The 11,855-nt window shown below is 38.9% G+C and overlaps 1 protein-coding gene and 1 long non-coding RNA gene across 3 annotated transcripts in view; one reads left to right on the top strand and one right to left on the bottom strand.

Moving 5' to 3' along the window:
• Nucleotides 1-10,277, bottom strand: part of LOC138004110 (uncharacterized) — a 17,156-nt gene extending 6,879 nt beyond the window's left edge. Inside the window, exons 1-6 of the mRNA XM_068850529.1 lie at nucleotides 10,172-10,277; nucleotides 6,119-6,475; nucleotides 5,884-6,030; nucleotides 4,943-5,056; nucleotides 4,476-4,598; nucleotides 2,326-2,417 (exon numbers count right to left, since the gene is read on the bottom strand). Coding sequence (XP_068706630.1) covers nucleotides 2,326-2,417; nucleotides 4,476-4,598; nucleotides 4,943-5,056; nucleotides 5,884-6,030; nucleotides 6,119-6,473 — 831 coding nt within the window. The 5' untranslated portion in view covers nucleotides 6,474-6,475; nucleotides 10,172-10,277. The remainder of the gene's footprint in view (nucleotides 1-2,325; nucleotides 2,418-4,475; nucleotides 4,599-4,942; nucleotides 5,057-5,883; nucleotides 6,031-6,118; nucleotides 6,476-10,171) is intronic.
• Nucleotides 3,052-6,288, top strand: LOC138004157 (uncharacterized). 2 transcript variants are annotated; one of them, XR_011123746.1, is made up of 3 exons: nucleotides 3,052-3,397; nucleotides 3,685-5,117; nucleotides 6,161-6,288. It is a non-coding gene; the product is annotated as an uncharacterized lncRNA (long non-coding RNA). The 2 variants fall into 2 exon arrangements; XR_011123745.1 differs by having other exon boundaries at nucleotides 5,994-6,252.
• Nucleotides 10,278-11,855: the final 1,578 nt, after the last annotated feature.

The raw sequence follows: 11,855 nt of genomic DNA, 5'->3' as shown, positions 1-11,855 counted from the left end.
AAACGAGGCAATATAAAACGAGATCCATACATCGATTTGGAGATATATTTTTGCAAACTGCGGACACATATATTGCAAGTGGAGATAAATATTGACATTTCGACATTTATTTTTGGCTCTGGGCATACATATCGAAATTGAACATATATATTGACATTTCGACATTTTGATCCTATTTGACAAGCATACTACAGACTGCAGACCAGGGGTAAAATGCAGACTGTGTTTGGGCCGACTAGGCGCCAAATGAACGAATTGCGAATGGGCCATTTCCGAGTTTATGTCTGCCTCCTCTTCAAAGCGAGTATAAGTGCAAAGTTTTTGTGATGGTAATTAGTTCCACATATGAATGAAAACTAATTTTCATAAGAAAAACCTCGCACTTAGACTCGCTAAGAAGAGGAGGCAGACATGAACTCGGAAATGGCCTATTTGATATTGATTAGGTCAAATGTTACGGTTGCACATGGTTTAGGTCGAAGCAGTTTCGTATCGGGGACCGTGAATTTTACGCTCGTTTGTTGACGTTATGCACTTCCCTACCGTTTTAACGCACAGAATATGTAAGTATCAGGTTTGCAATTTGCCTTTACCCAGTAAGTTGCTAAATTAGGGTTTGTATTCTTCAGTTTTTACCGTAGGCGTAGATGACGTAAAATGATCCGAAACAACACAAATGTCACAAATGGTGGAATCGTCTGTACTCAAGGTTGTAAACAATCATGAGATGACCGGTATCAGTAAAGCATTGTGTTCTACAAACTACGCGTCAAAAATTCTCTATGCAAATTGTCCCCAACTGTTGAAAAAGCCCAAACCCCTTAGGCCTAATTAGGCCACAGGTAATCCAGGCTCACTGTGTGTGCCACATAGGTAGAATAATATAGAGAACATATGAGGCGAAGTTTAGGTCTAGAAATTTGCAAGAAAATGGAAATAAAAATCGATGAAACTTAGCATGTGGTGAGCTGTTGTTGTCTTTAATACGTACACGAAGTTTCGGGGAAAATGGTCCCAGTTCACCTTCCTTCGATTCATAGTGTAGTGGCAAGGTAGGGACTCCGATCGACCCAAAACAAGCACGACTTTTTTCGTGAAAATCGAATCCAGTCGCTAAACAAACACGCCAGGCTCGTGGAACATGAATTTCTCTAAACCATGAATCCACTAAAGCATCTCCAGGTAGCAACGCGAAGCCACCAAACTCCGTAGAACTTGTAAGTTAACCTGCTAAAATGGCGGCCTGAAACCGTTGTCCTCGCAAAGTGTCCAATTCGTCCAATTCAAAATGGCACTGAACTCGGGACGCCTGGTGACGAGTATAATAAGTTCTGGAGGGAGGGGAGTCTCAAATGGCTAAAAACAAAACTCAGTGAGCAATCTGGGACTCCCCTCCCTCCAGAACTTATTATACTCGTCACCAGGCGTCCCGAGTTCAGTGCCATTTTGAATTGGACGAATTGGACACCTTGCGAGGACAACGGTTTCAGGCCGCCATTTTAGCAGGTTAACTTACACGTTCTACGGAGTCTGGTGGGTTCGCGTTGCTACCTGAAGATGCTTCAGTGGATTCATGGTTTAGAGAAATTCATGTTCCACGAGCCTGGCGTGTTTATTTAGCGACTAGATTCAATTTTCACGGAAAAAATCGTGCTTGTTTTGGGTCGATCGGAGTCCGTACACTGGCTTCCGTTTCCTACCTTGCCACTACACTATGAATGAAGGTGAACGGGGACCATTTTTCCCGAAACTTCGTGTACGTATTAAAGACAACAACAGCTCACCACATGGTAAGTTTCATCGATTTTTATTTCCATTTTCTTGCAAATTTCTAGAACTTAACTTCGCCTCATATGTTCTCTATATTTACTTATGTTGCACACACAGTGAGCCAGGGTTACCTGTGATTAGGCCAGCCCTAAAACAATATTCTGAATATTTAGGCTTAATTGTAAGCATTTCTAATGGGTTTGGGCTTTTTCAACAGTTAAATTATAACCTCAGTCTGCATTTTACCCCCGGTCTGCAGTCTGCAGTCGGAATTTTACACAGACCGGTTCGAAATAAAGCTTGTTCGAGATTGTTAGTAATTAAATAAACACGCTGGAGTGTTTGCTACCCTGGTGGAAGGTACCCTGTTTTAACCCAGTAATTACCAATTTTACCTTAGTGCAGCATTAATTTTGTACTACCAATTTGAAACCTATCCTGGGTTCCAGGTTTATTCCAACGGATTATGGAAAGGAAATATGTATCGCGGTTCAATCTGATTCCAGGCTTTATACTTCGTGATACAAATTTGATAACTTGTTAGATGCCGCTTACTTGAAATGTAGAGGAACCCGTCGATATCGCATATATTCCGTCAGTTGCTTTACTGTTTCTTTTCAATATTCCCTCACATGATCGTGGTATTACTGTGAAACAAAAGAGATAATTTATTTCAACGTTATTTAAAGAAGACATGTTTCGACCGATCTTCGATCATCTTTAGTTGCAAGTGTTACAGTTAAATGGGACACGTTCAGCTGTTGCACACATGTGCGCACTAAACACCATTTTTTTAGCATTTTCGTTAGTCAAGTTGGGAACGGTTCATTATTTAAAAGGATGATCGGGTCGCGGAACCGAAAGGGCTTTCAAAAATGTTCTTACAATTTTTTTTTGAAAATGCAAGGAAAATTCGCACTGAGGGTGCGTTCCTTTGGGATGACCCTAAAAAGGATCACTGATCCAAGATCCTTTCCCAGAGTGGATGAATCGGTTCCTTTGATGCATCGTGATCCAAGTGATCTTGGATCGGTGATTGTTTTTCGGATCATCCCAAAGAAACGCACCCTGAAGCTCACGGTGTGCAACTGAGCACGCCGGAATTTTGACAGGTCACGAAGCAACGCTGTCGAATTGACACATATTCGTACCTATATACTTTCAAAGTGACCTACGAGAATAGGTGGTTTTCACAGTGACGTCATCAAATTCTAAAATCAATATCGCACTGATGTGATTTGAATTTTTATCTATAGGAGGTTGAAGATGGCCTCGAAATGAACCATTTTTCAAGTTTCGAGTTCCAAGTCGTCTTTCGTTTCGAAAACGGTCAGCATAAAACGAGGACTGCGGATTGCAGACACGGACCGCGGACCGTGTATAAAACATGAGTATAAAATGTGGACTGAAGGCTGCGGACTAGGCACAAAACGTGGAATGGGTACAAAACACTGTGAAAAAAGGACAGAGCAACGAAATGGCGACAGCCTCACGACAAGAATTGAACCATAGCGTTAAATTGTGGTGCTATAAGACGCCTTTTTTTTTTAGGCTCCTGAAAACGACGATCATTAGTTCAAGGTTTTAGTTGAAATTGCAAAACGTTTTTATGTTGTATTTATCTGAGGTAAGACACGAAAGTAATTTATGGAATTCTTCGCGGGTCAACAGCTTTATGTTTAGAAATCGAGAAATTTGAAGGACTTCAGTGGGAAATGCCATTGTGATATTAAGAGAGGGGTCTATTTGCCTATTTGCAAAATAGATGTTTTGTCGCGATCGATACAACTTTTTGTTCACCTCATTGTTGCACGGGTCCGTCTGTAAACAGCACTCAACCAAGAGAACAACTGTTATAGCCCATGCCCTGATTTGCGCGTACACACCACCGACTTTTTCTTTATCCTCTTACAGAATTATAGAATTACGAGGAAAGTAAAGCAATCATTATTAAAGGATATCAGTTAACAGCGGATCATTATAGATACAGGTTCCGAACTTCAGAGAGGAAGACAGATGACGATTTCGTCCAGTGGGGTTATCGAAATCGTAGATATCTTAATCGTTGGATGGCCGTAGCAGGGGTGACTGATAATGCAGAGATGATTCCCGAACAAATCGTGATGGAGAGACGTCTCGACGCAGTAAGCACAGAGCTTAGAGCATATGTTTAAAGGAACAGGAACCCAACTGAACAGCGGAAGAACTTGGGAATCTTCCTAATATGCATGTGCAGTCCAGAAAAGGCCCTCTTGTCGAAGGTAACTATGCCTCTTTTAACAAGAGTCAGGGATTTATTCATCGAAAGCAGACGTGAGTCATAATTATCCTAAAAAAGAGCTACCCTCACCAGAGCAGAGACAAGAACAAGGATTAAGGGTCCGAGAAAGAAAAAGAATAAGGGAAGGTTTGATGGATCATTTGAATAAAGGGAAAAAGAGCTGGAGAAAGGAAAATAAAAAGGGAAGGTTCAATAGGTTGCAAGATGAGAAGGAGTACAAAACAGGTTATAAGAAGATAAAGGAATTGAGTTAAAAGGGCGAAGAAAACGGAAATGGAAATAGAGTCAGATAAGGATAAAGGTCGTATACATGACGTAATATTTAAAATATTACATAGTCCTTACTCTATATTTTCGTGCAAAGTCACTCCCTTCTTATTTGTAGAAAATGTTTGACAGATTCAATTGCATCTGATGGTCTTACCTCTGCAAGTTTTTCCATCCCCAGCGTATCCGGGCTTGCAAGTGCAACGGTAGGAACCGAGAGTGTTGCTGCATGTAGCATTTACATAACACACAGGTGAAGAAGCAGTGCATTCATCAACATCTACAACATAAAGGAACAACTTTAATCACGATTAACACGCGGTCAATCTCCAAACCCGACCCTCTCAGTTTTGCTTTAGTCCAACAGGATCACAAAACGAAAGTGAAACGAAAAATGTGGAGAAAGAAAAAGAATAAGGGAAGGTTCGATGGACCATTTGAATAAAGGAAAAAAGAGCTGTAGAAAGGAAAATAGATTGCAAGATGAGAAGGAGTACAAAACAGGTTATAAGAAGATAAAGGAATTAAGTTTAAAGGGCGAAGAAAACGGAAACGGAAATAGAGTCAGATAAGGATAAAGGTCATTAACATGACGTAATATTTTAAATCTCATTTAGTCCTTACTCAATATTTTCGTGCAAATTCGCTCCCTTCTTATCTGTCGAAAATGTTTGCCAGATTCAATTGCATCTAGTGGTGTTAGCTCTGCAACTTTTTCCATCCCCAGCGTATCCGGGCCTGCAAGTGCAACGGTAGGAACCGAGAGTGTTGCTGCATGTAGCATTTACATGACACACAGGTGAAGAATTAACTCTACAACATAAAGGAACAATTAACTCTACAATTAACTCTACAACATAAAGATAAGAAAGCGTACAAAAGAGATTAAAAGAAGGATAAGGAATTAAGTTAAAAAGATAAAGAAGATGAAGATGGAAATAGAGTCAGATAAAGATAAAAATTATAGAAGCAGATAAGAGTGAACAAAGGTAGTGAGAGGGAATCCGAAATGAACAATGGTATGAGGATTAAAGGGGCTAGGTCACGCAATTTTAGGCAATTTCAGCACTGATCAAATGGTCTTAGAATTAACTAAAATATCAAAATAACTGTTCAAAACTATAGAAGAACGCTAACAAAACACAGGGAAGTCAAGAAGGGACATGGATGGACAAAACTGGAGAGGATTGAAATGGATTGAATTTGGGCAAATTTGAAAAACGTCGGCCCACCTTTTTTCAAATTGATATCAGTCTATATCAAAATGTCATTTACACAGCTGGAAAATCATTCTCAGCTGTTATGTGGCCATGATTTTGCAAATGAAAGAGTCTTGCTCTGCCAATTTGACGTTTAGAGCTCATAATTAACAAAATTAAACAAAATTACCTAAAATAGCGTGACCTAGCCCCTTTAAGATGAAAATGTGGATGAAAACGTAGATGGGGTTCGAGATGGAGATGAAGGCGAATATAATTGTAGATGAATATTCTGACGTGGGGATAAAGACGGAGATTAAGAAGGAGACGGAGAAAAAGATGAAAGAAGATTGAAGTTATTTTTACCTTCGGTTTTCATATCGCAAAATGCAAGTACTGGAATCCCCGGTTTTATTGAAGACATCCAGTATTTGCCGTTGGGGGCTCTTCCTTCACTCATCTTTATTTCCTTGCAGGACTCGGCTGCTAGTTCAGAGATGGAGCCTAGTGGGGCTGAAATTTAGAAACTTCTATTATTTCTTTATCTTTGTTTTAGCGGTGTTTTGAATGCAACAAACCTTGTTTAATTCCATGCACTTACCTCTGTTCATGTATTTTCCAAAATAATATCTGTCTGCATCAGGAATAAAATCCTCTGGTCTGGCTTCCTTGGTGCGGTCGCTGAATTCGCACATATGGAGGGAAATCACAAAGTTGAAACTTTGGCAACGATCATCTTTGAGGCAGGCCGAAAGGCAATGAAGTCCAATATTGGCCATCATTGTTTGATAGATGTGTCCTTGCAACATCCATCCCAAGATGGACTCCTCAGATCCAAATGAAGGGCACTGCTGAGTCTCCGTTTTGTTGATAATTTGACAAATGACAACAAAAATTGAGAACACGAACAGGGTTTTCATGTTTTTGGCGACAATCGCTGCATAACTTTTCCACATGTCTAAAAAGGAATTCAAAAGTATTTGCATAGATTGAAACTTGATCTCTTTACCCTCTATAAATTCTGCAAATCCATTTCACGCCCGATTTGTGCTAGTAATTTGTTTGTATATTCATCTAAATATAAAATTACGTGTTCCGGCACAAAAAGTTGAAAAGTTAACCAATATTCCACCAAATTTGGCTAAAAAGAATCATCCGTGAATTTTTCAGATTTTTTTAATTATACGTGTCAACACCTGTCATTTCTCTATGGTGACAAACAATGGCAATTGTGTTTTTGCATAATTAGTTAGCTTCAGGCTGTTCAAAACCATTTTAATCCAAACTTTCCGAATTATTCATGAGAGTTTAGGGTTAGGACTATTCATAATAGTCCTGACAAGAGTATTCTACAAAGTTTTGAAATCGAGGAAAGTAAAACTGAAGAAACTGTTTTAAGTACTATGCAATGAGAAGCAATTTAACTTCCTTGTTACGTTTGGATGTTTTCCTATTTCTGAAACTCTATACTTCAGAAAGGCTTCCCCGCGTCCCCAAGTCCCCGCGTACCCTGCCCCCACGTCTCCGTCCCACCTTTCGACAAAGCCCACCAATTTGGCTCACTTCACGGGCAAAAATTGGAGCCTGTTTCATTGCTTCGGCAGCTCACGGGCGTAGCCAAGAATTTTTCAAAAAGGAGGGGGTGGGGGGGGGGGGGGGGTCACACTGTGTCAAACAGAGGGTACTCACCAGATCGTCATGTGAGTTCTTGTAGGTTGTTTGCTTTACAAAAGGCCTAAATAGAGGAAGGGGTGGGGGAGGGGGGTGGGGGGTCACAGGCACTCATGGACGCCCTCCTGGCTACGCCCTTGCAATTAAGACTATAACCTTTAGAATAAGCGGTGTCCCTTCTGTGATTCTTTGAAATAAAATTTGGGGGTAAACTTAACGCGGAGTTTTAAGAGCGCCAAATGTAACTGCAACTCACAGCCAAAACATGACCGTCTGATCTTTGCCGAGTTCATTACATTCAAACACCTCATCAAAAATAACACGTTTTCAGAGATTTTCTACAAGTTGTTTATCATAAAATCACCTAATTATACGAAAAATACAATGGTGATCCGTCGAATACAAAAATTTTTTTCTCGCCAGTGCAGATATTTTTCTCCTTTTTTTTTTCTTCAATACCCGTTTCCATTTTAGTCTTTTGTTGTAGTCTTTACTGCTGATATTCTCAAAGCACTTCCCTTTCGGTGTATGTTATCGTTGCTATAGAAACGACGACTATACTTCAATCACATCACCTGTATTCGACTGGCTAACCCATTGACAGCAGGGAGCGATTTTTGAGCGTTAAAAGAATTTTATATTCATTTCTGAATTGTCAATACATCGTTTAACGCTGCCTTTACAATTTCAAACGGCGTCCTTGTCATTAACTCATAGGATCCATTTTAGCCTTGTTTCATTATTCATCGGTAAATATTTAATAACTGCTAGACAAACTCATCATTTACAGAACTCAAAGAGATTAATAATTTAAACTTAAAGGCAACATTCTTTTGTAGGGGTCTAAATAATTATCAATTCTCCTTACAAGTTTCACGCGAAAAATAAAAAGCATTTTCCCAACTGTTTTTTCCCCCCAAAAAAATTGAGTTTATATTTAAAGAATATCTCATTTTAAAGCTAAGAAATAAGCTTTCCTGTAAAAAATACCACTTGAGCTTAAAGGTCGCGAGTTTTTGAGTACCCACAAACCAAGCACATCCCAATGTCGCCAAATGGTTTTAGCTGTATATATGTCGTAAACAATAGGGTTCTGGAACCTAGACTGAGAAAAATGATCTGCAGCAGTACGTGTCTGGACATAATGAAAAGTAATGGCTAAAACAGCAATAACTTCTCACTACTAATATTGACATTAAGGGAAGGCTTTAGCTCTTGAATGAACAAGTCTCTTTAATTTTGCAGTGAAAGTCAGTTTTTCCGGAGGCTAAAATGTCAAAGTGATCCCATTTAATGTCGTGGCCAGTGGTTTTCACATGATCAGCAATGGCTGATGAATGGTCACTTTTAGCTAGGGCCTTGAAATGTTCTGTTTTTCTGTCGTGGAGTCTTCGTTTTGTTTTGCCAATGTAGAATTCATCGCAGTTCCAGCAGACAGCTTTATAGACGACCTTGGACCTCTGAGATCGGTTCAAGCGATCTTTGTATGGAAAAAGGAGTTGATACGGCGTGTGTTTTGGAATATGATCTTGAGATTGACGAAAGAGTAGAAATTGTATACGCAGGATTTCAGACGTTTCGTGACTTGGTTACTGTGAAGACCTAAGTTGGGTAACACGATTAAGATATCTTTTTTGGGGACTGTAGCTTGAACAGGGTTATTTGATTTGTTTTTATTTTTGTTCAATACATCGTTAATGTTGAACGTGATAACGCCTTGAGGGTAACCATTTTGCAACAGGAGCTTTCTCAGATCTTTAATAGCGGCCTGTAATAAAGATGGCGAGAAGCAAATTCGGAAGCATCGATAGGTGAGAGTGCGGATGAGGTTGATTTTGTGCTTGCGAGGTGTGAATGAATCCCACTTGGTGTAAAGGCCTGTGAATGTCTTCTTCCGGTAGACAGATGTAGAGAAAGTGTTGTCAGGGCAGCGTTTGAGAAGGATGTCTAAAAATGGAATCTTATTGTCTTCTTCGAATTCAAGAGTAAACTTAATGCTATCGTGTCGACTATTTAGAAAACTTAAAAACTCATTAGCATTGTCCTTGCTGTCAAACATGGTGAAGGTGTCATCTACATATATATCTGAACCAAGGTGAAGGACAGAATCTGCTGTTCCAGACCCCTATTGTTTACGATATATATATATAGTTTTTAAAATTGTAACGGTCACTTTTGAAAATGTGTGTTGGTTTTAGCTGTTTTTCTGTCTACAAGGCGTTCGCGAAGAATTTTTTGCTAAAGGAGAAAACGTTATTTATGTACAAAAAACGTGAGAGGAATCGGACGCAACACGAATTATTGATACATTTTTGAAGTACTATAATTGGAGCCCACACCTGTCATCTAAAATGATGGTGAGGTTTGTCTTCAGCGATCGATCCCATATGATCCAATAGCAAATCAATTTCGCTCAGTGTAAAATCCTTGTTTGTTACACACAATTTACATCCACTGTTCGTGAGTTCTTAAATACACCTTGACTACCCTGCTTTAGTTTACTATGTGATGAATACTTGGAAAGCGGAAAACTGGAAAGAGAGGTGAAGACTGAAGTGACTCTTTTGTCATTTTATTCCATACTACAGAACCTAATTCCACGCTACTTTTCAATATTTTGTATCAGAAAAATGTTCTTCCCCAAGTTGAAGCAAGATCCAACTCTCTTCCCATTTGTTCCCATGGACACTTAAATTTGTTTTTGTCCCTCTTTTTTCATGAAATGATGATCTTGGAGAAATTTAACTTTAGGTAAAATCGGTATTTCTTGAACAGTCATGTAAGAAGACCAAGTGAATCTAAAAGAGTTTTATGTATCACTCGCTCTGACATTCTAATTTCCTTTACTTTCATGAGAGATCCATGGCCAAATTGATGAAAACACTAAAATGCAAAAATACTGACGCTGAACGTAATATTTAAAGGGAAGTCGTGGAATATGGCAGCAATAAATGAAATATTGAGTTTATGAGAAGTACTTCACCTGGCTGGTGGAGATCTTTTCTCCAGACCTATTATTTCTTCAATACCGCTTTCTTTTTTAATCTTTCTTTGTAGTCTTTACTCCTTATATTCTCCAAGCACTTCCCCTTGGGTGTATGGTATCGTTGCTATAGAAACGATGATTATGCTGCAACCGTATCACCTGTATGTAACTAGTTAAATTAAAAAAAAAAGTGTTTGAACTCCTTGAGTTATTTGTCATATTTCTCCGCCATGTAATGTCCTGTTTTTGCCGCCATTTTGACTAATTTAAACAACTAGGCCATCATGGATGATATGTTATTCATTTGCAATTAAGGTGGCTCAACTGGTTTCAATAATTTGGAGGGAATGTGTTTTTAGAAATATTTTAAAATTCTACAACGCTGTTTCACATAATGGCAATGTTATGGTACCATATGAAACAAGAATAGTTGCTTAAGAAATGCACACATCAATGTGACGTAATAAATTACCATGGCAACAAAAGAAACATCTGAAAACGCCCTATCTTTTGTGTTTGGGCGCTTATATCTCAAAAATTAACACAATGAGCCCCATTTTGTATTGCTGAAAAGTAATAGGCAGGCTATGACGAAACTTTCTGCAAATTTTTTACCAAATACTGGCAGGTAAGTTCGGTTGTTTACCAACTCTCATGCGTTAGGCACTTGTAGTTATGCTGGTGTCAAAACTCTCAATACTAAGAGGGTACTCTACATGATGGGTGTCACCCAGAAGCTCATGTTGTTCTCCCTTTATGGTAGTTGTTAGTTTTAATCACTTACAAAAAAGCCTTTATACCAAAATCTGCGGTCTATTAAAAGCAGGTGTTAGAAAGTAACATTTATAGTTACACTTCATTACGCAGTTGCGTAACATTTTAGATGTGCAATTACGTGTAATAAGGCGAACTGCGTGGTGAGATCAATGAGAAACATATTCAGATGCGAACTCTCCCGCCAAACTTAAAAGAAAGCAAAGATCCAAGATTTGAAGACGAGGTATATGTGGAACAACAAAGTGCCAGTAATGATTATGACGTATTTTATAAAGATTATTATTGTATTGATTGATGGAGAATGGTAAAAATTGTTAATAACTCGTTATAATAGTAGGAGTATCCAGTAAGTTTACATATCCAATCCCAAATGGTACTTGATTGGTGCATATATTAACCACTGGAACGAGTCTTTGCTCGTCTTTGTTTGGTAACGTTGAAAGGACCGACAAACAAAGACAAACCATCGTTACCAAGGCACAAACAGAGAGTATTAACCAAGCGGAAACTCAACGGTCGCTGTGTGGTGTTGATTTTTATATAGGCTCTTTATCGTCGTTTTATCGATTCGTTTGGGACACTAACAGCCACCTGACGCCCCTGGCGGGGCTTCAATTGCGCGGCTAACGGATTGAAATGAAAGAAAAACCTTTGCCGTTGAATTCTACGCTGGAATTTCAACTGTGGAAACATTTTAACTAGGAATATTTGTGTGAATTTGAATTTGGTGGGCTCGTGAGAATTGACTGTTTAACCTTGGTATCTTACTATAACCGTTGACAACCGAGGAACTAAGAATGGCTTAATTCGCGTTGAATCTGGAAAAAAACAAAAAAAAAAAGGAAAACTACACAAGAAGGAAGCAATTCACAATGGCAATAAGGTTTGGCTTTTTAATTGAGAA

This window comes from Montipora foliosa, chromosome 5, assembly GCF_036669935.1.
Source record: "Montipora foliosa isolate CH-2021 chromosome 5, ASM3666993v2, whole genome shotgun sequence".
Classification (NCBI taxonomy): Eukaryota; Metazoa; Cnidaria; class Anthozoa; order Scleractinia; family Acroporidae; genus Montipora; species Montipora foliosa.
This window is presented reverse-complemented; position numbering and strand designations above follow the sequence as displayed.